The sequence below is a fragment of the Schistocerca piceifrons genome, chromosome 3, assembly GCF_021461385.2.
Source record: "Schistocerca piceifrons isolate TAMUIC-IGC-003096 chromosome 3, iqSchPice1.1, whole genome shotgun sequence".
Lineage (NCBI taxonomy): Eukaryota > Metazoa > Arthropoda > Insecta > Orthoptera > Acrididae > Schistocerca > Schistocerca piceifrons.
In genome coordinates this window covers 949,557,601-949,584,666 of record NC_060140.1, presented here as the reverse complement: position 1 = coordinate 949,584,666, position 27,066 = coordinate 949,557,601, and the positions used below count along the sequence as shown (strand labels likewise).

Genomic DNA, 27,066 nt, shown 5'->3' with positions numbered 1-27,066 from the left:
AATATGTGTACATAGACTATTCACATATTTCACATATGTCCTGAAGCAAGTGATTTGCATTTCATCTGTGGAACTGTTACTTAATGAAGCTTAATGTTTTCAACAGGTAATTCAAAGCCAACTGGCATTGCAGTGGATTGGGTTGCAGAAAATCTGTATTGGACAGAGACTGACCGTTCAGGCAACAAACCGAGAGGCAGAGTAATGGTTGCAAAGCAAGATGGACGCTTCCGCCGCTCCCTTGTGACGACTGGACTGGAATCACCAACTTCAGTGGCTCTCGATCCTCAGTTAGGCCGCATGTTCTGGGCTGATGCTGGGGCAGCACCAAAGATTGAGACAGCTTGGATGGATGGGAGCAAACGCAGGCCACTGGTCACAGATGGTATCAGGCACCCGACAGGCCTTGTTGTTGACTACGCTATGGACCACACGTTATATTGGGCCGACACTAAACTGAACTACATTGTGAGGATGCGACAAGACGGGTCCAACAGAGTTGATGTTTTGAAAGGAGGTAGATATTTGTTTTCATTTATTTTTAATAGAAACTGAAGATTCTCCAGCATTATAGAATTCAATGATAAAGTGATAATGTTTGCCAGCCCCTGAACTGGTACTTAAAAACAAAATCTTCAGTTTCCACTTTGAGGACTTGTAATTGGCTCAATGAAATCAATAGCACCAGGTTAAATTAGGTGTCACTTCTCTAGCTGTAGGAATATTAGAAGAAAAATTGTTTTAAATCAGCACTGTCATTCAGAATAACTTTAGTATAGTAGTAGATTGCTGACACTATATTCTGTCAGTCAACAGTGAGTGTAAGCAAACAAGAACTTAAACCGCCAGGGGAGAGGAGCGGTGCTGAAGACGAGGTCCACTACCCTCTCGCAGAGTCAGCAGCCTACATTCATGTTCTGTGGCACTATGGGACTTAACATCTGAGCTCATCAGTCCCCTAGACTTAGAGCTACTTAAGCCTAACTAACCTAAGGACATCACACTCATCCATGCCCGAGGCAGGATTCGAACCTGCAACCGTAGAAGCAGCGCGGTTCCGGACTGGGCGCCTAGATCTGCTCGGCCACAGCGGCCGGCTCGTGTTTTGTGCTAGCACAAATACAGAACTGATATATGGTCTTGGGTATTACTGATCTCTTCTGATATTGAGAGAATCATACTCAAACCCAATGATGGATCAGGATTAATCTCTTCACCCATTTCAAAATAAAAAATTGAAACAATAATGAATGATTGCGCAACACAAAACAAAGCAGAGTACAGTAAGCTTTCAGTAATGACTACAGTGCATGTCTTGTCTGAGTTCAGCAGTAAAGTTAACAGTACAGGTCTGACCTCTGCCAGTATCCTATGACCATGTATCAAAACGCCCCCTCCCCCCAACTAAAAACTGCCATGTTAAAGTGTCTGCATAATATCAGTGTGTGTGTGTGTGTGTGTTCCATAACTGATAATGTTCATTTGGCATTTTAGACTACTGTGTGACCCAGATTGAGAATTTGCAGTTTTTTCTATAACTTCACTGACAATTTTTTTTTTAACTTGCTGGCTAAGTGTATGGGATGTCTAGTGAAATAGCAGAAAATATTTGGAATACCCACTGAACTTGTTTACATCATCTTTGTTATTTAGAGACAAGATCACAGTATTGTGGGCAATTGGCCAATATTTTAGAGACTCCGTTGTGAAGCACATCTGGACTGCAGTGAAGCTGTGATGCACCATGAACTAAAATGGCATTTTACCATTTATGAAGTGTTTGAGAAAAGTATGAATGTGTATGGATGGCAGAGTACACAATGTTGAAGACATGTTTGGAGTTGTATGCAACAGTGGGAAGAAACAATTTCAAGTATGAAATCACATGAATGAGGCTGATTATCAAAGCTAAATTGTTGTACTGGCTACCAGTTCCAAAAGAAACAGCTGAAATTTCCTTATAGACTTTAGTAAAACAGTATCTACACTGAATTAATAGACTTGGAAAGTCACATGCAACTGAGAAATCATTTATCATTGTACCACATGTGCTCCATCATTCTATTAGTTACTGGTACAAGATTCAGATTTTTAAAATATGAATTTAAAGCTAATTGCATTTTATTAGTAGCAAATTCAAATAATTAGTTAATTTTACTGTACAGGCTTATATATAAAAAGTAGTTAGTCTTTTATTTCTTTTTTTATTTGTTTATTTTTATTGGCTAAATGCAGTACCGCCTTGCTCTCTAGCTTCATAAGGCTGTGGAGGATGAGCTTAACTGATGATTTTTGCTGCCACTTATTGATGTTAGTGTGCATCTTTTTTTGATAAAGGAAATATTCTCCCGACTTTTCTCTGTCATTCCTTTTCTTGTTTTTTCTTTTTTTGCCGTTTTCTTCTAACCTCTCATATTTACCCTGGTTGCTCCCACTTTTTTCTTTTCTTTTTTTATGCAAGCTCCTGACCAGCTAGTTTATGCTTAGATCATTTCAGTGTTAATTTTCTGTTGTTACGTCTGAACAGTCTTCATTCAGATAGCTTGTTGGGATGCTCATAAGGGTCTTGTTATCTGTCCACTTAATATTCTCTCTGAAAATCCTGATTAAGGTTATTCCCATTCCACCGGTACATTAATTTCTTGTTCTACAATCTTTCAGACATAATTTAGTTTCAGTGCTTTCAATATACACGTCCTTCTTTGTTAGTGGTAATACTTAATACTTAATAATTTTTTAATTAAAATCTTGTATCCTTTGAATACAAGTAAGCTGAAATACAGTTCTTAGGTTGCTTAGCAGCAGTTACCACTAACTGCATCAGTTCCATTTGCAACACTCGTATGTGCACATTTTTTTTGTGGATGACGCACTCCTGTGATATCCTGATTGCTGGCGGAGCTACAGTCTGTCAAACAGTTCCTGATTGAACTGTGCAGCACACCATTGTAACAGTCATAGGGCTGTTATTATGTTCCTGCACACACCACCAATTTTATATGTTGACCACATGTGAAGTGACAGAAAGCTAAAGAAGGGAAGATAATGGAGTTTGTCAGTTTTTTATTGTACTTTTTATTTTTGCACTTGGAAAATGTTAGTCACTTACTCATTATCACATTTTATTTAACTAAATTAACATGTTTTCACAGGTTTTCTTGGCATGATTTATTAAAATTGTACTTCTGGGTGTACATTTGAGATGTTGCTTCCATTTTTGCAGCATGTGCTGTTACATGCACTTGCTGAGTCCAGGCAGCGAGTAAATGTAAGAGTTCCAAGATAATATTATTGTAACACCACATTTTGTAGCGCCAGAAGATGATGATTGGGTCGGTTGTCAAAATATTGTGCAGAAATGGAAGCAACAGCTTGGTTTTACACTTGTATGTACACCTTTGACAGTCACACATTGCGTAGGCTCCAATTAAACTTTTACTTAGTATCTGATGTGGAGTTTTCCATGCAGTGCCCCAGACACTGCAGAGCTTCTTCAGATCTCCAAGCATTGTTGTTCTGAGGCAGTGCCAGTGCCATCATTATATAAAGAAGATGTCAACACTCTCTCGCTCCAAAAATTTCAGAGCTACAAGTTTAGCTCATGCACATTTTACCTACCAGAAATGTTGTCTAGAAAAGCTGTGTCAGTTGTCTCTCTCCCACTGCAGCACTTATGATGATGAAATTCACCAAATAATACAAACCATACCAGAATAACTGAAACAGAATCTGCATCGTTCTATTAGGTTATGGGTTTTGACAGTGTCCTTTATACACCAAAAAATTTTACCTTCATGATATAATTGAAGAAATTAAGTAATTTATTGTTACTGTGGTTTTACAGATTTAAATTTCTGTTAACCTTGGAAACGAGAAATTGAGAGTAATGTATCATTCACAACACATGCTCATTTCTATTTGTCCTAATAGAGAGGTGACCATGTAGTCATCTCAGCTGTTGATAGATATTTCATGTTTCTCTTTCCTAGCCTCGTACAACAGGAAGCAGCATTAATTTCTAGTCTCATAGAACTGCTGTATGCCCAATTTGATTTTGGTACTGGGAAATTATGAGTGAGCTGAATGTGATTTCTAGGCTCTCTCCTGAACTGGTTAGGATAAATTCTGAACAAAGAATGCCCATTTCCTCCTCTTCAGATGTCTCCCGTAACATGCTGCAGCTGAAATTTTGGCAAACATTGTACAGAATGTAGTTTTGTAGTAGCAGTGCTCGTGTTGATGTTTATTGTTACCTCGTTCGTATATTACCCATATATTAATTTCCATTATCAGTCTAGCTTGTGTAAGCTGTATATAATGTAGTGCACCAATTAACACCCTACTTTAAGTAAAAAATTGTGCTCTTTTTCTTTTTATAACTGACTTTATATATCTGTTATCTCCAGATTTTTTATATTATTGAATTATTTCTCTCTTTCCTATTAAGAGTCCTTGCGTCATCCCATATCATTGGATGTTTTTGAAAGCAGTCTGTATTGGGTGAACAGAGACAATGGAGAACTTGTCAGACAGGACAAATTTGGACGTGGTGTTCCAGTAGTAGTTGCAAAAGATATTGAAAGTCCATCAGGAGTGAAAGGTAAGTTTCGTTTGTATCTATATGTGTGTGTCTTCATATGTTTGTGTATGAGGGTGAAGTGAGCTATTGGATTGGTGTACTATTAGTGATTTGCAAGCTCAGAGTGCATATTTGAATGAGAATGTGGACATTTACATGAGACACACCATATCGTCTGTCAGATCACACAAGTACAGGGTTCTTACTAATACCAAAGTCGAGATGCCTCATAAGCTAAAACTAAGGAATAAATTAGGTAATGTCTTCAGAATAGAGCAAATTAATTTCTTCTGTTTGATAGATTTACACATTTTGAAAGTTACATATGAACGCATCATGTAGGCAGTGGCAGGAAGTAGCTATTTTACACATAGATGATAGATGAGTTGGAAGATGAAACAAACAAGTTTATGATATCTGCTTTTGTGTGAACCCACATTAATATCAATCTTGTATCAATAGTTGGTAAATTGCTAGAAAATTTTGAATTGATTTTAAATAGAGACTTAATTTTTGCAAATTCACCAAAATGAATGTAATTATTGATAACAAATAGCAATTCAGTTGGGCACATGTTACAAGGCTAGTGCGGAAATCCTGTTATTTGATTTTAAGTAGTTTAGGATAGCAGTATTTAGAATTACAACATTCATGTTAACAATGAAGAAGAGAGATTTTTGACTTTTCACTTGCTCTAAATAGTCCACCAGATTGTGGTACATGGATATGATGGTCAACAGACCGGCACATATCGTTAATACATTTTCATGATAATCTAAAAAATATTTAATAACACAGTAATTGAATGTTTCAGTAGATATGTATGAATTGTGGACTGGAGTTAGGCTTACAAAAGGAAGATTAGGCTTTAATGTACCATTGATGATGTGTCCATTAGAGATAGAGCATAAGTTCATATCAAACAAGGATGGGGAAGAAAATTGGAAATATCCCTTCAAAGTAACCCTCCTGAGATTCACTTTAGTTGATTTAATGAAACCACAAAAAAACTAAATCTGGATGGCTAGACATGGATCAGAAGGCCAGTTCTCTCGAACGCAAGGTAATTGCATAACCACTAAGGAGTTAAGTTACACATTAATAGGCAGAAACAACCACTGTTGACTACTACTTAAAGTGTACTAACAAGAAATTATTAGCAGCACAAATCTACACACTCTGATAATGATAGTAAGCACTTTCTAGATTACTTTACATATGCATATTAGGAGTAGAATAGCTGCTCTGAAAATGCTACTGCTCCACCTCCTGTACTATTCAGCTTCTAATGTTGATGAGACGTTAAACTCTTAACTTTCCTGCCTTTCTCTCCTCTTTGCTTTAGCAAAAAAAAAAAAAAAAAAAAAAAAAAAAAAAAAAAAAAAAAAAAAAAAAAAAAAAAAAAAAATGTGTAACTCTGCACCTTTAAGTGTTTAATGAAAAACAAAATATGTCTCATTTCTTTTGAACTAAATGAGTGAGTTAGGACTTAACTCCTCTATTCCTCATAGCCATCTTTGTGCAGGGGAAGCTCCCTATGCCTTCTTTTGAAAATGACAAAAAGGTATATGGATGGTATACTATTTATAGGGTTGGCTTTTTTATGTATTAGTGAAAAAGTTAATGAATGTGTTTCATACTCACTGATGGGAATAAAATACTGTCATGCAATCAGTGCAAATAATAATGTATGGGAGGGAGCAATTACAGACATGGTGTGTGTGTGTGTGTGTGTGTGTGTGAGAGAGAGAGAGAGAGAGAGAGAGAGAGAGAGAGAGAGAGAGAGGAGGTGGAGGTGGGGGATGGAGACCTTACTTGGATTAGACTAGTACTGAATTTTAAACACTGTTAATTATTTAAGAATGAACTTGAGTATTCTACATTCAGTACTACATGGCAGGAAAAAAAAATGATTACACCTGGAAAGACCCATGTTGATTTTGATCTGATGACAGTGTATGCCAACTGGGTGATAATGGATGTAATGATAATGGTTTCAACATTGTCTGCCAACAAATATCATAGTAGGATTGGTACCAGTGTGCCATCTCTGTCTACCCTTTACTAGGGAACGTTCACAGCCAGATGGCTCAGTGTTGTGCAAATGTGTGAAGTTAGCAGGCAAGCGCCACTGAGATGCACTACAGCCAATGGAGTGAGTTTGAAATGGGTCAAATTGTAGCCTCCCGAGTGGTGGGATGGTTCTTTTGCAGAATTACCACACAAGTTGGATGTATTGCATCAGTTATGCAATGCTGCTGGTACCAGTGGTCATGTGAACATCCTCACAGCTGTAGATGAGGTTTTGGACATCCACACTGCACAGACGCCTTCCAGGATCATCGCACTGTAAGGGCAGCAGTGGCAGATCGTACAGCTACCACAGCACAGAGAAGAGAGCTTTTGAGCCAAGATGTGTCAACACAAACTGTAGCGAACTGGTTATTAGCAGTGGGACTATGACCACGCACACCTGTAGCCCATTTTCCACCTGCGCCACAATATCGACAACCGTGGCTCGACTGGTGCTGTCAGAGGATCACTTCCCTCGGAAGATGGATTGACACGTCACGGTCTTCAGTGATGGAAGATTCTGCCTGCACGCAAGTGATGGTTGTTTGTGCCTACAGCATAGACTTGGTGAGCACTGTCTCATAGAGTGCATCCTTCTAAGACACACTGACCCCATCCCACGATTTATGGTGTGGAGTGCAGTAAGCTACAACCCTCGCTTAACATTGGTGTTTCTGAAGGGGGATGCTAACCACTGCTCAGTATGTGCAGAATGTTGTTTAGACCTGTTCTTTTGCTGTTCTTGCAACAGGAATGTGACGTGTTGTTCCAACAGATTAATGCTCATTCACATACTGCCTGTGAAAATCATTGTGCTCTGCAAGACGTGCAACAATTTCCCTGACCAGCACAGTCCCCAGACTTGTCTCCAATCGAGCACATGTGGTATATGATGGTGGAGAAGTGACTCGTGTGGCTCGTCAACCATCAACTCTTACTGAAATAACTCGACAGGTTGAGCAGACAGAGCATAACATATCCCAAGACAGTATTCGCCACTGTGCGATCAGCTGGATGCCAGAATCAGTGCCTGCATTGCGGCCTGTGGAGGCTACACCACCCACTAATATGAGTGTTTCGGCATGGGTCGATACCTGGTACTTAATCATTTGGTGTACTCAATATGCTCTGTTGCAACAATACATCTTGAGTCAATTGGAAACCCCCTAAAATGCGGTATTGATTTTTTCTGGCTGTGTATATACACTGATTACCACTAAAGAAAAATGTCATGTGGCGAGGGTGTCCCTTTGCATAGACCGGTCACCTGGTGCAGGTCTTTCAAGTTGACACCACTTTGGCGACCTGCACGTCGATGGGGATGAAATGATGATGATTAGGTCAACACAACACCCAGTTCCTGAGCAGAGAAAATCTCCGACCCAGTCGGGAATCGAACCCGGGCCCTTAGGATTCACATCCTGTCACGCTGACCACTCAGCTGCCGGGGGTGGACACCCCTAAAAGTGTAACATTGTGAAGGCAACATGCAAAAATGTAAAATTGGCCTCAGATGTTTTACCCGTTAGGATATACAAATGGTTAGCCTTTCAGTGCAGCACGCAAAGTATGCAGAAGTAATATTACTTATGTTCTGTTTGTAAGAAAAGACTACACAGTAGGTTTTTCATTCAGAAGTCCCATCTAAATGTTACGAGTAATGTAAGAAGAAACATTTACCAGCAAGTGTCGGACCTCAGCACTGGAGGGATTTTGTGCAGTATCGAGACTGTGGTTTATCGTTCCACAGTTGGGCCTCGTGTTGGACAGTATGCCACAACTGTCATGCAAGTATGGAGTCTATGGGCTCAGGAGCCTCATAATAGTTGTCAGGCAAGATCTCAGTGCCCCTCTTGGCTTGCATCTGAGATAACAGACATTTTGTTTGCTCAGCTGTGCCAGGTGTACAGTCATGTCAGGAAATTGGCTTATTTGTGGCAAGACAAGTACCTACACTGACAGTGGGACGACTTCTAGAGCACCACAGACTGTCAGCACATTGTTTTGGCTTCCTTCCTTGTTGCAGCAGAGAGAGGCATAATGGTACGGGTTGCCAATGGGCACACATCATCGCCACCTCAGATTCACTTAGCTGGTAATTTGGACAGCAGCTATTACATCTCTGAACTATCTTTGAGGTCTCTTTGACACTTTATTTTGACGAGATGATGCAAAACCCTGTGTTGTCTGTGCTGTCCCGACCTACATAGATACAGAAGCTGTTTGACTGTTCCCATTGAAAACATCTGGCCAAGAGACTGCGAAGCCAAAACTCGCCAGCCACAGAAGTTTGTCAACTGTGGCATGAAGCAGCATGGAATGGTGTACCCAAATCTGTCATTTGAGCTCAGTTCAACTCGATGCCCTGTCGTGTTAGGGCCATCATTGCTGCCAGAGGTGGGAGCTCTTTGTATTACATTTTGCAACTTGTGTGCCCCAAAGTCACCTACTACTTTAATCTTGTATTCTTCTTACTATACTGTATTGAATCATTATGCAAAACTATCTTGCCCGGTGTTGCAATTTTAATGGTTGGCAGTGTACTTCCCAAGCACATGTGGTTCTGTCATATGAAACTAACTATCTTCAATGGAGAGTGATATTGGTACAAACTAGTGATGGCAACACTTTGTACCAGAATGTGTAGTATTTGCTGTCATGGACCAATTTTTTTTATATTGTAGAGTAGTGAGCAGTCCGAATAAATAATTGCTATGTCTTTGTTTCTCTTCCAGTGTACCACAAACTTCGTTACAACATGTCACTGATTGATCCTTGCTATAATAGCCCGTGTTCCCACCTGTGTGTTATTGTGCCTGGTGGGCACCGGTGTATGTGTCCAGACAATACACAGACACACAAAGGCAACAATGAAGTGCAGTGTGATGCACCTAATGAAGAGCCACATCCAGAACCACGGATATGCAGGTGTCAGAATGGCGGCGTATGTCAAGAAGCAGATGACGGTTCCAGTGATCTTGTTTGTGAATGTCCCAAAGAATTTGCTGGCAAATTCTGTGGAACCTATCTTCAGCATGCAACAGAAGGTGGATCTGGACCTAGTACTGCAACAATTGTTGTGCCTATTGTGGTTATTCTTCTTGTACTAGCATCTGCAGTGGCATTGTTTATAGTTTTCCGGAAGCATCCATTGTAAGTACAGCACATAACATGTTTTCTTATTATTTATTTATTTATAATAGAGGGAAACATTCCACGTAGGAAAAATATATCTAAAAACAAAGATGATGTGACTTACCAAATGAAAATGCTGGCAGGTCGACAGACACACAAACAAACACAAACATACACACAAAATTCTAGCAGGCCTTTACAAATGTCTGCTCGTGTCTGTGTATGTGCGGATGGATGTGTGTGTGTGTGCGAGTGTATACCTGTCCTTTTTTCCCCCAAGGTAAGTCTTTCCGCTCCCGGGATTGGAATGACTCCTTACCCTCTCCCTTAAAACCCACATCCTTTCATCTTTCCCTCTCCTTCCCTCTTTCCTGACGAGGCAACCGTTGGTTGCGAAAGCTAGAATTTTGTGTGTATGTTTGTGTTTGTTTGTGTGTCTGTCGACCTGCCAGCACTTTCATTTGGTAAGTCACATCATCTTTGTTTTTAGATATATTTATTTATTTAATTATTTAAGTGAATTGTGTCTCTGGCTTTCAGTTAAAGAGTCTTTCTTGCAAAAGGAAAATGTGCATAGGTTTGTAAATATATTTTAATTTCCTGTCATATGTAATCAAACACGTGCTTTGTTGTTTACGATCAGCTTGCACTTCTGGATATACAATGACTAGAAGAATATACGTAGCAAACTGACAGGCTCTTAAAATTGCCAGCTTCAAGGTATTTGTTGTCAAGGTCTATGGGACTCGTGCATATCACATACATGAGTGTATGATGGCGGCAGTTGCATTTGAGATCTCAATCTATAAGATAGAGAGAAATAGTTTTTAAACTCAGATTTCAGTTTCATTCTTCATTTTATGCCTATAGCAAGAAACACTCCTAAAGTCTTATGGGTGTGAGAAAAGCACTGATATAATTTTTAATCAGTCATCATAAGTATTTTACTTTATCCACGTGCAATACATGATGCCTCATAGACCGTCACAGTTCAGTGCAGCCTCGCAGTGTCATTATGCTTTCGTCTCCACCCTAGTTGTCAGTTTGTCTTCTGTCCTTTCCGTCATATTTTCCAAACTTCAGGCAATTAAATATGCTGCTGTAAATGAATGCTTGTTTAGGCATTACTCGTCATTGTGAGACATTATTCATTGTGTTATTAAGAGTCTCACAAAACTTGGAACAGTGTCTATTAAGGTTCTGATATTCTGTCGCCTGTGGGTTGATCCAGCAATGGAAATGATTGAAACAGCTTATGAGGAAAATACTTGTGAGAAAACAGGTGTTTTCATTTCTATGTATTGTTCTGAAACCTTTTCTCTTCTGAATGTCAAACAGTAAGTTTGCTTTTTTATTGCCAACTAAGAGAAACATGCACTGGGAAGAAAATTAATGCAAAAATTAATTGTTTTATGCACTGAAGTATGTGTGGAAGTTTCAATAATTGCCAAAGAGGACTCATTTTATAAGTATTCCTACAAGTCAATAAAGAAAACTTAGCTTTTAAACTGAAATTACATTAGCAAATATGACAATTAAGAACTTGGGATGGAATATAATTTCTGTATCCCTGTAAGGGTTGGAGGAAGTGTTAAGCAGTAGACAGCATGTTTAAAAAAGAAAAGGGGGGGCCTAATAAACAGTAGAGCTGTCCTTGATCGGAAAGCAAACAATCTGAGGTGAAGAACCAGCTGGAAAGCTCAGCTGGTGATAGTCTATTTCCATGTGCTTAACTGATACTTAGTGCCTCATTTATTCAATGAGTAGTGATTTATTCTCACATAAACATTTAAAATTCTAATAAAATATAGATTTCAAAAAAGTCTCATTATGATTTGTCTGAAAAAATAAGCCCAGAGGAAACACCAATTTTTTCTCAATTAAAGTTTCCATCATATGGCACAATAGGGGAACAAGTTGTAGGAAATAGAGTATAAATGGTGATTGAGCACAGAATTTATCTGGAACCTGAGTCAAGGAAGACACAGAAGGGCAAACCGTGAAAGGAAACTGTTAAAAAAATCTTAGTAGAATAAAGACACTGTGATTTATTAGTGAGTTCTTAGTGAACTATGAGCGCTCGATAAGAGGTGCTACACAATTGTAGCATTCTTCCACAGAATGATAATGCAGTGGAGAGAAGTGTGTATTTTCTAGCTGAGCCATAAAGAGGCATCTGTTATAAATAAATAAGAAAATGAACTAGAAACTTTCATAAGCAACTGAGAAAAGACTACTCTTCTTTTATTATTCATAAGTCACTGTGGAAACAAAACTAACAGTATGTGTTGTTAGACATGTATTTTTTTAACAGATCAATTGCACTGTGTGTGGAATAATCATTTTGCTGTTTTGCAGTGGAAAGGCTCCTGGCCTCGGTGGACTAACGAATTCCCAGAGTGTTTCCTTCAGACAAGGAACGAATGTTGAATTTGGCTCACCAGCTTTTGCAGCTAATGGCCCGCAAGGGACACGAGTAGTAAGTAACCTTGCCATAAATATTAATTAACAAAAATACACCTGGCGAGTAAAAACTTACCTTCTGTAACCATAAATTGCTTATCAGATTCCCAGAGTTTAAAAAAAAACGTCATTGTTTCAGCAATCTCATTGTTCTTATTAGTAATTATTATTATTATTATTATTATTATTATTGCAAAGGATAGCCTATTTTATTAATATGATTACTACATATAATGATTGCATGTGCATGTAAGTCCAGTGAGAGAAACACCACTGTAGTGCAAAGAAGTGCAGCAGATCATATATAGGCAACAATTTTATGCTGTGATACTTTATGGCTTGAATCTTTACCGCACATAATAGGAAATCTCAAAAAATCATATCTCTGCCCTTTCACAGTACATGTACATATTGCTGCTTTTAGATGATGCAGGATATCTCTCTTAGGTGAGGCAGAAATAAGGCATTCGTAAGTGCATTTTGAACTATAGGATACTGTAGCTAACAGGAATTTATGGACACATTTTGGGCATTTTACAGAAATCCATTACTTGAAAATATTTGAGCTCAGGTGGTAGATAGGGAGAAGTAGCGTAACAGAAGGATTGGCTGTAAGAAAGTAATCAATAGTTTGTCTTTTTGATATTGAAAAATATGTGAAATTGATTGTATACTGAGGGAACAATATCAGATTGCCCAGTGTTATGTTTTCTATTAATCAAGAAATACAAGGAGATTCAGTAGAGCTAGTAAATAAATGGATTCTTCTGCATCAGAAAGACAATGCAATATGATTGTGGAGCCCCATTTAATTTGATACCTGCTAGAAGTTTTCCAGTGGAGCTGTTACGTGGAATACAAAGCCAGGCATATCTTAACATACAGATTTTTGAAACAGTAGTATTCCTGTAATAATAAAGTACAAAGTATAACTGTCCTTAAAGTGGTTTGGGATATGTGCTACATTAAAATGATGCCATGTGGAGATATGTAGTAGCAAGAACAACTATTTTAGTATTTTTTATTTCAGCTTATAATCACATTTATGTTTATAGCCTCCAAAGTCACTAATAACAGACATTACAAAGTCAGGAATTACAAAGGAGTGTCGGTTAGCATGTTATGAGGTGTTGCCCGCTACATATGGTACATCAAGATGATGAAGTCACTATATTGAAAATAAACCACATTACATTCAAAATAAGAGCTGTATATTAGTATTATATTGTTGGTGAAGAGCAAAATAAATGAAACTGTTACTAGGACATTAAATTTTATAGGATACCCATGATACATTGTCATTGCCTTATTGTATAAATTGGTATTATTGAAAACCCCCTGTGATTTATATGCTAACATTTGGCTTTCTTGTACTAGTATGTGGACACTATTGACAGAATATGTTATTACAGGAACCAATAGATGCTGAATACAACATGCGTGATGTTGGACCAAAAAATAGAGACTTCAGCAATCCGATGTATGATGCCCTTGGAAATGTAACTGGAGGACAAACTGGAAATGGAGGCGGTGGTGGGGGGATATACGAAGTTCCAGCAGATGTTGCTAAATCAAAAATTGGAAGCAATGGAGAAGTAGATATGATGCCTGAACCAGCATCAGCTATTCTCGCACCGTCAAGTATAATTCAGAAATCATCACCTCAGATTCACATAAGGCACAGAGAACTGGATCCCACCTCTACAGATACTGGCAAAGACACTCAAAAGCTCGTAGAGGAGGACAAATCAGAATGCTGAAATATGCACACACCTATTGAACTGTTAACACAACAAGTTCTCTGAGAGAATTCGGATACTGCGTATCTCAACCAGTGTGGTGCAATTATTATACCAACTGAATATTTACAAACTTGATTGTGAAAGGACATCACTGGTAGGCCGTGTGTTAATAATTGACATTAAAAATGTAAATATTCTTAACTTCAATGCAGAAGTCATAATGAAGACAAAGGCAGAAATACTATGATATATTTTCATAACAGGTACATATGAATTTGTCACAAGATATTTCTGTAGAGGATCCTGTTGTCTCTGTTAAGAGCTTGTGCAGTATTACAATTTTTAAATCTGTTGTGCATCCCAGGAGTGTTAGAAAGAAGTGTATATTGTTGATATGTTTTATTGTTGAAGTTGAAGCAGATTTGTGAATATTCATATGTAAATATGATCAGAACATCATTTTATGTGAGGCTGCAGCTAATACTCTATAAAAGCAGAGGAAGACTGACTGGACTATGACACTTTGATATCAGGGCCGTAAATTGTAATTCCTCCCTGTATTTTAAATTACTTCCCCCAATCTGAAAATGTTGAAGGTCTTAACAACTTACAAGTGGCACAGAGTGATAACTATCATTATAAATAGTGCAGAGTTATTTTTATATAAATGTTGCATGTAAAGTATACATACAAATGTGGCATTCCAATGGGCCAAACAACTAAGTAAAAATCTTCCATTAGTATAAAAAAAGTATTCCACGTGTAATTTAAGACAGGGTAACAGTTTTGAACAAAATTTTATCCTGTATGAATTTACATATCTGTTTCCTAAAATGTGGAAATCTATATTTCTGTACATACTTCAGACCTTTACATGGGACCATTTATGACACTTCATCACTGTTGATCTAAAAGTATTTTTTGTTGTGTAAATTTTTGATTTGTTTTTAATGTTAAAATATGAAAGTTTAACTATGCTGTTGAAATTCCAAACAACTGCCTTATTTATTTCATAAGGATACGGGTGCTCTCCTGCACACTTTCCCCTAAGCAGTGTTTTGAATTAAGATTTGTGAAAATACACAAATATTGTAATGAAACCGTCCATGTTCATCTTCTTTGTATGCAAAGTTTTTGATTTTAACAAAAACTTCATACAGGAATATGGAATTATAGTACTATATAAATATATTTGTTACTCCTCCAGAATGTTTCCCAAAAATTAGTGGATTTTGGGAACTGACAGTTGTGATAACCATTTTTGTCACTGAGCACAAATGATAAAGTGGATGTTATTTTTCTAGATGAATAGCAAATTTTATTTTGTCACACAAATGTGGCTCCATATGCAGCTTTGCAGTTGTAAATCTCTTTTGCGGTGTGGTATGCTCTATATTATTAAAAAAGATGAATAAGAAATTAATAGGAATTCAACAATGCTGTGGAAAAACTGGAAACTAATTTGTTTGCTGGACATTTCTATTTAAAATGTAATATGTTTTAAATTATTAGTGCCAACACATAAATAATTAAAGAAACCTTGGAAAAACTCTGGCAAAAGTTAAGGGAGATGTTTAAGATCAAGTTGTTCTTATTTCAGAAATTGTATTATATTTAATGTGTGCCTATAATTAAAAACAAGCAACTGAAAGCATAGTGAGATGACATGATTTCTAGAAGATCCATAGCAAACTTGTAACTAATAACTGAGAATAAATGGCCAATTACAACTGCAAAATAATATGAAATACACTTAATTTGTGTGCATTTAAATCTTCAGCTTGTTACCAAATTCTGTGATATCAGAGCAGTAATGTTATCACAATTCAAGCTTTTTAGAGTAATTACTGAATAATTACTCATCATGTAAATTCTTACAATGACCTGTACCAAGATATTGAATATTTTTTTACAAAAAAATGTAATATATTGACTGAAAATTGTCAGCCTGAAATAAAACACTTTGTACAATAGTGATTGTTATTGCATATTAAGAAACCCATAACTTTCCTTGTAAAGGATCTGAAGGGTCCTTGATGATTCTTAAACCCTGCAGTAAACTTAGCAAGTTTTATTATAATGTTAGTGCAGAGTAAGGACAAACTGTTTTAAAGTTCTTGAAAAACTATGTGAATTAGTTTATCATCTTGAAATTATTGAAAAAATGACAATTAAGGTGGTGAGTGGGTGCCACTTGTGTGTTATATTAAAGAAAAAGGAACATGTAAAGGAATTTCAACACAAAGACCATTGTTACAGCACCATAAGTAGATGATTACATCTTAATGGGTTCAGCATCAAAAGACAATACCAACTATATAATATCATAATGTTTTTTTGAACTACACACACACACACACACACACACACACACACACACACTCACACACACACACACACACATTCTCTCTCTCTCTCTGCAAGTGATAATGTGTGACTTAGAGTACCCACCTTAGTGTGTACCAAATGAAATTTTGAGTAAATTAAGATCTATGTTGATTGCAGACTTTTGTTCATATAATAAATTTGACATGTTGATAATATACAGCAAAAAGGCAGTCACCAAGAAAGCTTATTTAAAGACAGAAAAACTGCATGATAGCTTTGACACGTACTTCAGAAACATAATTGACATGAAATATGAGTCAAGTTAGTAACACAAATATCACACTTCGTGAGATTTAAAAGGGATCCTTAAATTAGCAGGTGGCATAGTAAATGGTACCACTATTGTGATGGCCATCTCAAATGAAACAAAAAGTGTCGATAATGTTTCGTCAGGTGTTTTCTAGCTGAGTAATTCAACAAGGCTGACTACCCATTAAAGTCTAATATGAAAAGGTTCTTTAGGGAGGCTCTTCGGTGGGGTAGACACTTAGAAGGCAGCAACAAATTAGAATGTTTGCAATCACCCAAACATCGACCAGCACCCAACAAAGAGATTAACCATGACCAAATACTGTACTTTTTTTTCTACTTTGTTTTTTTGACTGCTTCAATAACTTTAAACCTTTCCACTCCAGAAATGAGTGGTGCGTGACATGACAAAATTTGTCTTCCTCTTCTAACGATTTGATGACTAAGAGTGTGTGAAGTGTATGTGCAAACTTCCCACTTCTCTTATACAAGTCGACTTACTTGGTGTACACAGCCGATCATCTTCTCTGGATAGCCCTTCTGGAATCTCTATAAACTTCTTCTCCAAAGAATGATGCTAGTTACAGGAACCTTAAAGACTCTCTCTCTACTTGCAAAGTAATTAGGTACTCATACATCTTGCCTCCAGAAAGTCCAAGGTGCACAAAATTTATAGTTTTTCCTCTAATGTAAAAACATTAAGTTCAAGGAGACAGAATGGCTGTCCAGTACTTATTTATCTTCATGATGTTACATTCTGAATATTGCTGATAGATGCAAAGCACAAAAAACTGGAACCTACCTTAGCTTTTCGAATGGTTAGTTTCTTTGTCAGGGAGGAATGAGGGATGCATTGGGGAAAATAAAAAGGGAAGTCACTCAGATCCCACTCTGAGAGGGACCTGCTTCTTGTGATGAAGAGAAGCAACAGAGATATTTGCCTCCTCGTCTTCACAACAGGTGGGTTCCCAGCAATCTGACTTCAGTTTTTAGCTTTCCCCAATCCATCCCTCTTCCTTCACATTCAAAATACAAGCTGTTCCCCAGTAGTAGCAACATATAAGCAGCACCACATCACTACTAAAATATATTTATTGACACATTCCTGGGGTCAGATACATCACATGATCACACTGACAGAACCACAGGCACATAGACACAGGCAACAGAGCATGCACAATGTCGGCACTAGTACAGTGTATATCCACCTTTCGCAGCAATGCAGGCTGCTATTCTCCCATGGAGACGATCGTAGAGATGCTGGATGTAGTCCTGTAGAACGGCTTGCCATGCCATTTCCACCTGGCGCCTCAGTTGGACCAGCGTTCGTGCTGGACGTGCAGACCGCGTGAGACGACGCTTCATCCAGTCCCAAACATGCTCAATGGGGGACAGATCCGGAGATCTTGCTGGCCAGGGTAGTTGACTTACACCTTCTAGAGCACGTTGGGTGGCACGGGATACATGAGGACGTGCATTGTCCTGTTGGAACAGCAAGTTCCCTTGCCGGTCTAGGAATGGTAGAACGATGGGTTCGATGACGGTTTGGATGTACCGTGCACTATTCAGTGTCCCCTCGACGATCACCAGTGGTGTACGGCCAGTGTAGGAGATCGCTCCCCACACCATGATGCCGGGTGTTGGCCATGTGTGCCTCGGTCGTATGCAGTTCTGATTGTGGCGCTCACCTGCACGGCGCCAAACACGCATACGACTATCATTGGCACCAAGGCAGAAGCGACTCTCATCGCTGAAGACGACACGTCTCCATTCGTCCCTCCATTCACGCCTGTCGCGACACCACTGGAGGCGGGCTGCACGATGTTTGGGCGTGAGCGGAAGACGGCCTAACGGTGTGCGGGACCGTAGCCCAGCTTCATGGAGACGGTTGCGAATGGTCCTCGCCGATACCCCAGGAGCAACAGTGTCCCTAATTTGCTGGGAAGTGGCGGTGCGGTCCCCTACGGCACTGCGTAGGATCCTACGGTCTTGGCGTGCATCCGTGCGTCGCTGCGGTCCGGTCCCAGGTCGACGGGCACGTGCACCTTCCGCCGACCACTGGCGACAACATCGATGTACTGTGGAGACCTCACGCCCCAAGTGTTCAGCAATTTGGCGGTATGTCCACCCGCCCTCCCGCATGCCCACTATACGCCCTCGCTCAAAGTCCGTCAACTGCACATACGGTTCACGTCCACGCTGTCGCGGCATGCTACCAGTGTTAAAGACTGCGATGGAGCTCCGTATGCCACGGCAAACTGGCTGACACTGACGGCGGCGGTGCACAAATGCTGCGCAGCTAGCGCCATTCGACGGCCAACACCGCGGTTCCTGGTGTGTCCGCTGTGCCGTGCGTGTGATCATTGCTTGTACAGCCCTCTCGCAGTGTCCGGAGCAAGTATGGTGGGTCTGACACACCGGTGTCAATGTGTTCTTTTTTCCATTTCCAGGAGTGTATATATACACACACACAGGGTGTTTAAAAAATGACCGGTATATTTGAAACGGCAATAAAAACTAAACGAGCAGCGATAGAATTACACCGTTTGTTGCAATATGCTTGGGACAACAGTACATTTTCAGGCGGACAAACTTTCGAAATTACAGTAGTTACAATTTTCAACAACAGATGGCGCTGCAAGTGATGTGAAAGATATAGAAGACAACGCAGTCTGTGGGTGCGCCATTCTGTACGTCGTCTTTCTGCTGTAAGCGTGTGCTGTTCACAACGTGCAAGTGTGCTGTAGACAACATGGTTTATTCCTTAGAACAGAGGATTTTTCTGGTGTTGGAATTCCACCGCCTAGAACACAGTGTTGTTGCAACAAGATGAAGTTTTCAACGGAGGTTTAATGTAACCAAAGGACCGAAAAGCGATACAATAAAGGATCTGTTTAAAAAATTTCAACGGACTGGGAACGTGACGGATGAACGTGCTGGAAAGGTAGGGCGACCGCGTACGGCAACCACAGAGGGCAACGCGCAGCTAGTGCAGCAGGTGATCCGACAGTGGCCTCGGGTTTCCGTTCGCCGTGTAGCAGCTGCGGTCCAAATGACGCCAACGTCCACGTATCGTCTCATGCGCCAGAGTTTACACCTCTATCCATACAAAATTCAAACGCGGCAACCCCTCAGCGCTGCTACCATTGCTGCACGAGAGACATTCGCTAACGATATAGTGCACAGGATTGATGACGGCGATATGCATGTGGGCAGCATTTGGTTTACTGACGAAGCTTATTTTTACCTGAACGGCTCCGTCAATAAACAGAACTGGCGCATATGGGGAACCGAAAAGCCCCATGTTGCAGTCCCATCGTCCCTGCATCCTCAAAAAGTACTGGTCTGGGCCGCCATTTCTTCCAAAGGAATCATTGGCCCATTTTTCAGATCCGAAACGATTACTGCATCACGATATCTAGACATTCTTCGTGAATTTGTGGCAGTACAAACTGCCTTAGACGACACTGCGAACACCTCGTGGTTTATGCAAGATGGTGCCCGGCCACATCGCACGGCCGACGTCTTTAATTTCCTGAATGAACATTTCCATGATCGTGTGATTGCTTTGGGCTATCCGAAACATACAGGAGGCGGCATGGATTGGCCTCCCTATTCGCCAGACATGAACCCCTGTGACTTCTTTCTGTGGGGACACTTGAAAGACCAGGTGTACCGCCAGAATCCAGAAACAATTGAACAGCTGAAGCAGTACATCTCATCTGCATGTGAAGCCATTCCGCCAGACACGTTGTCAAAGGTTTCGGGTAATTTCATTCAGAGACTACGCCATATTATTGCTACGCATGGTGGATATGTGGAAAATATCGTACTATAGAGTTTCCCAGACCGCAGCGCCATCTGTTGTTGAAAATTGTAACTACTGTAATTTCGAAAGTTTGTCTGCCTGAAAATGTACTGTTGTCCCAAGCATATTGCAACAAACGGTGTATTTCTATCGCTGCTCGTTTAGTTTTTATTGCCGCTTCAAATATACCGGTCATTTTTTAAACACCCTGCATATATATATATATATATAATAGAGGGAAACATTCCACGTGGGAAAAATATATCTAAAAAGAAAGATGATGAAACTTACCAAACAAAAGCGCTGGCAGGTCGATAGACACACTAACAAACACAAACATACACACAAAATTCTAGCTTTCGCAACCAATGGTTGCCTCGTCAGGAAAGAGGGAAGGAGAAGGAAAGACAAAAGGATATGGGTTTTAAGGGAGAGGGTAAGGAGTCATTCCAATCCCGGGAGCGGAAAGACTTACCTTAGGGGGAAAAAAGGACAGGTATACACTCGCACACACACACATATCCATCCACACATATACAGACACAAGCAGACGTCTGCTTGTGTCTGTATATGTGTGGATGGATATGTGTGTGTGTGCGAGTGTATACCCGTCCTCTTTCCTTTTTTCCCCTCTAAGGTAAGTCTTTCCGCTCCCGGGATTGGAATGACTCCTTACCCTCTCCCTTAAAACCCACATCCTTTCGTCTTCCCCTCTCCTTCGCTCTTTCCTGATGAGGCAACAGTTTGTTGCGAAAGCTTGAATTTTGTGTGTATGTTTGTGTTTGTTTGTGTGTCTATCGACCTGCCAGCGTTTTTGTTCGGTAAGTCACCTCATCTTTGTATTTATATATAATTTTTCCCACGTGGAATGTTTCCTTCCATTATATATATATATATATATATATATATATATATATATATAAAAACAAAGATGATGTGACTTACCAAATGAAAGTGCTGGCAGGTCGACAGACACACAAACATACACACAAAATTCAAGCTTTCGCAACAAACTGTTGCCTCATCAGGAAAGACGGAAGGAGAGGGAAAGACGAAAGGATGTGGGTTTTAAGGGAGAGGGTAAGGAGTCATTCCAATCCCGGGAGCGGAAAGACTTACCTTAGGGGGAAAAAAGGACAGGTATACACTCGCACACACACACATATCCATCCACACATATACAGACACAAGCAGACGTCTGCTTGTGTCTGTATATGTGTGGATGGATATGTGTGTGTGTGCGAGTGTATACCCGTCCTCTTTCCTTTTTTCCCCTCTAAGGTAAGTCTTTCCGCTCCCGGGATTGGAATGACTCCTTACCCTCTCCCTTAAAACCCACATCCTTTCGTCTTCCCCTCTCCTTCGCTCTTTCCTGATGAGGCAACAGTTTGATGCGAAAGCTTGAATTTTGTGTGTATGTTTGTGTTTGTTTGTGTGTCTATCGACCTGCCAGCGCTTTCGTTTGGTAAGTCACCTCATCTTTGTTTTTATATATAATTTTTCCCACGTGGAATGTTTCCTTATATATATATATAGTTATTTTTTGTGGGGACTCCAAAAATCATATAGGTAACACAAAAAGATTGTCAGAGAAATGAAACAAATTAAATGCATAGAGTCCTTGAAGACCAATATTTAAAAATCTCAGTATACTGCCTTTGCTTTGTTTGGACACCTGTGAAATAAATTCACTGTTTCCGAAAACAATTCTCCAGGCTACGGCTAAGCCCTGTCTCCACAGTATCCTTTCTTCCACGAGTGCTAGACCTGTGAGGTATGCAAGAGAACTTCTGTGAAGTTTGTAAGGTAGAAATGACGTAATCGCAGAAAAAAACTGTGAGGGCATGTTATGAGTCATAGCTCAGTCAGTAGAGCACTTGCCTGCAAAAGGTTTTAGTCCCAGGTTCAAGCTTGGTCCAGCACACAGTTTTAATCTGCCATTAAGTTTTATAACTACTGTTCTGACTTGAATGAAACTGCTAAGGAGTTCAATCTAAATAAATGCAAAACAAGAGTGAATCATGCTGGATATGCTATACAACTACATGCCTCCCTACTCAAAATATAGATATGAGCAACTGAATTAAAAACACTCCTACTTGCTGGCATATTGCATGTCCTTTCACCCTAATAATGGTGGTGATGTGCTGTAGCATGGACTACATAAGGCACTGAAAGCTTTCTGGAGCTATCATAATCCATGACAGCTCAAATTCAGATCACTGAGACTGGTCAGATCTGCGTCCTGTATTATAGAAATCAGGAGACATGGAGGCCATACAAGCACTGTGTGTAATCCTTAAACTATTCTGACAAGGTTCAGGAGTGATGGTGTAGTGTGTACTCTTGCTGAATGTACAGGTCACATGTGAGTGTTTTAGGCAGACACACACATATAATCAGACACTATGTTCTTTTATTGTTCTCTAATAACAGAGAATGGTGGACATATCAAGGGCCCCATCATGAGCACTTGTTGCCCATGGCAGATGACTCAGGTAGTAACGTTGATTTACCTTTGACTCTGTGGCACAAAAAATTTAGTACCTCCTCACCTCAAGGCGGACTGTCCGATGAGTCAAGCGACCATAATTTAGCTGCAATCAAATGAGCTAATTTTTTGCACCTTTGTTGTCTTGTGTCAATTCTATTTGGTATTTAACCTCAGACAAGTCATGGATGGCTTGCTGCTTTATATTTCTATAACAGGATTTGTTTTCAAACACTTTATTGATAAATACATTTTTTCAGGCCACAGAAAGACACACTGAAGGTTCAAAAAATACTATCAAAGACGATAAACCGTAAATTAATTATATTTAGTTACGAACAGTCTTAGTGGATATTGCCTGAAACTACTTGTGAAGCAGCAGTCTCAATAAAATGCAGACCACTTTTTTCCAATAAGTCGTATTCTAGAAGCAGAGTGTCTTGTCAAAGTGAGAATTTTTCTTATGTTTAGGATGAAAACTTTTGCATGAAAAATAAAATCTGCAATAGTAATGGGTGAAACACAACCATAAAAAAAAGGTTTTTCATTTATTTCTGTGGGAGGTACCAGTCTTCAAAAGTCAGACAATTAACATATTCTTCAGTTCTCGATCATAACTGTTCTTTTTCTTCACTAACAGTCAGAAACAAATGGAAAGAAAAATATTTTAAATTACTGAGGGGAATCAATAGGATATGAAAAGTCAGCGTTTTTCTATTTTAGCAAAGTATAGAAATATGTTTAGCATGGTTGGATAGCAGAGGTGGAAGTTCTGCATTTCCAACAGATTTCAGTTTTTAAAAATAATTTCTATTCATGAAAGTCTACTACTATACAATACTAAACTGTGAATAAGGGATTTATAACATTTCTTAATTTATGGTTTAAATCTTTCGCACTTTACCGGCTACCTAAAATCATGTCAATTTCTTCTTGACCACAGAGCATTTCTTATCATTGTACTACAGTAGTTGCTCCCTGTTTTCTGATCTGAAAATTTAGGTTCAAAATGGATAAAAATGTCACTTGTGGATACAATGCATAAATATGATATTACCGTGGAGGTTTTACTGAATAACTGCAAATTCTTGTATTAACAAATCCATCTTCTCATTGCACTCTCCTTCACGTCATCTGGACTGGTTAAGATTCTAAAACAGAATCAAAATCAAGAACAGCTGAGAAAAGCTTGAAACTGAGATAGAGAAAGAGAAGTCAAGAATCACTTATATACCTCACGTTGACCCTCTATCTGGGAAGATTGGTAGACTCCTACAGAAACATGGCATCCACTGTATTTCACTCCCTTCAACTAAAACAAAAATTCTGCTTCGTGACATTAAAGATGACTGAGGCCTCCAAAAGGTGAATGTGTACCACATTCCACATGAATGTGGCATGTCTTAATGGGACCAGACTATCAGAGCAGTCGAGGACAGATGCAAGAACATTAGTAACACACCCAACTAAAACAACCAAGGAAATCAGCTGTCACAGAGCTCTACCTTGAATATAATCATAAGATGAGATGCAATGAGAACAGTATTGTGGTGCAAATGTCAGGTTTCTGGGACAGCATAATTACAGATGTCAAATAACCTAATAAACAGGGATGGGGGTTTCAATTTAAACAAGGCTTGGGGTCTAGCACTCAGTTTATTAAGATCTTGCCAGTCATTACACCTACAAGAATGTGTGTTTCATTGAACATCAGAACGGGCTCTGGGGAGGGAGGTGAAATGCATCAAAGGTCACAGTGGACATTAGGAATCAAACTCAGCTATAAAAAGCAGCCAAAGATCGTTAATAGTTCACAGAATGACACGTTATTTGTGAAAAAGTTAATGCGAAAATTTATAGGTGAACAAGGTCTTTTGGGGCCTCATAAATATAGTCACAGATATTTCACTTACTTTTCGTGAAGTGAAGGAAATCATATATAGTGTATTATTGTCATTGTACTCGGTGATTGTGAGTTATTGTGTGATTTGAACGTGTGTGTGTGTGTGTGTGTGTGTGTGTGTGTGTGTGTGTGTGTGTGTGCGTGTGTGTGTGTGTGTGTGTGTGTGCGTGTGTGTGTGTGTGTGTGTGTGTGTGTGTATGTGTTTGGATCTGATGGGCAACCAATGGTGAGGTTATCAGCGCCATTGCACTTATAAAAACAAATGAATGTGGAGATGAACTAAAAGTGTTGTACACGCATGCACTCGAAATGACCACACGGTCACTCTGTATCACATGCACTCTCACATGGACTAAAATCAATAAGTAGGGAAGAGAGCTAATCATGAAATCAGTACACAGAGGAAACAAAACACAGAAGAACTAAAAGAAAACAACAGGGAAATGTGACTGACTCACCACTTACGAAAATCTAGGATGAGCTAGCCACCCTTCGGTGCATTAAGAACATCTCCCTACAATATTGTTAAAAATGCTGGACAATTCACAAAACTTTAAAACCCTAACCACATTCATTTCAGCATTACATAAAATAGATGGCGAATACGCTGCAGTCCTGGTCGGCAAATAAAATGCAGTCCAACAAAATGTGGTGCACCATGACCTGCACGCCACATGCACCATACATTGGAGTGTCCTCTCGCCGGAGTAAGAATACATGTGTAGGCTGTGGCCTATGCAAAGACAAGTAAGAAGGTCCTCATCCCACTGACATGGCTGGAAGGAAGTATTCCACGGCTGAGCTGTGGGCTTGATGACACGGAGCCTGTTATAGGTCACTACCAGCCACTCCCCATGTGTCTTCCCATCAACACATGACTTTGTACTTCTACAGCAAGGTGATAGCATGCAGGGGGATAGCACACCGAAATACGAGAGGATCAAGACACGCCTCCTTGGCTACTCGATCCACCCTTTCATTCCCTGCAATTCCAATGTGCCCAGGTACCCAGCAAAAGATGCTTCCTTCCCCAGTCATTCTAGCTGTAGGAGAGCATCCTGGATGTTCTGGGTTACTGTATCTGCTGGGTACAAATGTTGGAGAGAGTAAACGGCACTCAGAGACTCTGAGCAGACGAGAAATCTAACACCGGGAGAACGTCTCATCTGCTCCAGCGCTCGCAAGATTGTCTATAATTCTGCGTCGAAGACGGTAAATTCTGGAGACAGTCTGACCTTGAGGACACGATCCGGGAAAACAACAGGGCAACCAACAGAGTTGCCCTGCTTGGACCCATACGTAAAAACAGCTACATGGTTGTGGTACTCAGATAAAATATCAGAGAATATCGGATTAAAAATGGATGCAGGAGTGCTCTCTCTCCTGTACCGCACCAAATCTAAAATCACTCTGGGCTTCTCCAGTAACCAGGGCAGTAGGCAGTTAAAAACCTAGATTTGGGATCATACTGGCTCCACACAGAGTGACTCCAGCAAACGCTGCATGCGGACCCCAAGTGGCATCGTGGCTTGCGGGCGGTTGGAAAAAAGGCGTTCCAGAGGTGGATGGGCAACAGTAAGGGGTACTGGTGAAGCTGGAGCTTCAAGGAACTTACACGCCACACGTACCATGAGGATCTCACACCGGATGCTAAGTGGCAGTTCCCCTGCCTAAACACAGATGCTAGGTATGGGACTGGTACGATAAGCACCCATGGACAGCCAAATCCCCTCATGATGGACAGTGTCAATTATACGCAAGTAAGAGAGCTTCACTGACCCATACACCGTGCAACCATAGTCCAGCCGTGAACGCACAAAAGCCCAATAAAACTTAAGATGCACCCTGTCCACTCCCCAAGACCTGTTTCTAAGGCACTTGATGATGTTCAGTGCCTTCAGGGTTCTGGCTTTCAGGTGTGGTAACCACGACAATCGGGAGTTAAACTGAGGCTCAGAAACTGCACCGTGACTCTAAAATGTAGGATGGTGTCCCCCACATTCAAGGCAGGCAAATTAAAAAAGATTATGGGAATGATTAAAATGAACACACATACACACTAATCTACAGAAAACTGAAAACCTGTATTTGCAGCCCACTCTGCTAAACCACTGCACTGTAAGTAGCAACTGACGACTCACAATTGCAACACTGGAGGAGGAACATCAAACAGCAAAATTGTCTACAAATAAGGAGCATAGTACAGGACTCCTTACCGTAGATGTGATACTGTTG

The 27,066-nt window shown here is 39.9% G+C and overlaps 1 protein-coding gene across 1 annotated transcript in view; it reads left to right on the top strand.

Moving 5' to 3' along the window:
• LOC124789833 (low-density lipoprotein receptor-related protein 2) overlaps positions 1 to 15,946 on the top strand; it is a 216,061-nt gene extending 200,115 nt beyond the window's left edge. The window contains exons 56-60 of the mRNA XM_047257326.1: positions 107 to 517; positions 4,448 to 4,600; positions 9,388 to 9,805; positions 12,146 to 12,266; positions 13,663 to 15,946. Coding sequence (XP_047113282.1) covers positions 107 to 517; positions 4,448 to 4,600; positions 9,388 to 9,805; positions 12,146 to 12,266; positions 13,663 to 14,010 — 1,451 coding nt within the window. The 3' untranslated portion in view covers positions 14,011 to 15,946. The remainder of the gene's footprint in view (positions 1 to 106; positions 518 to 4,447; positions 4,601 to 9,387; positions 9,806 to 12,145; positions 12,267 to 13,662) is intronic.
• The last annotated feature ends 11,120 nt before the right edge of the window (positions 15,947 to 27,066 follow it).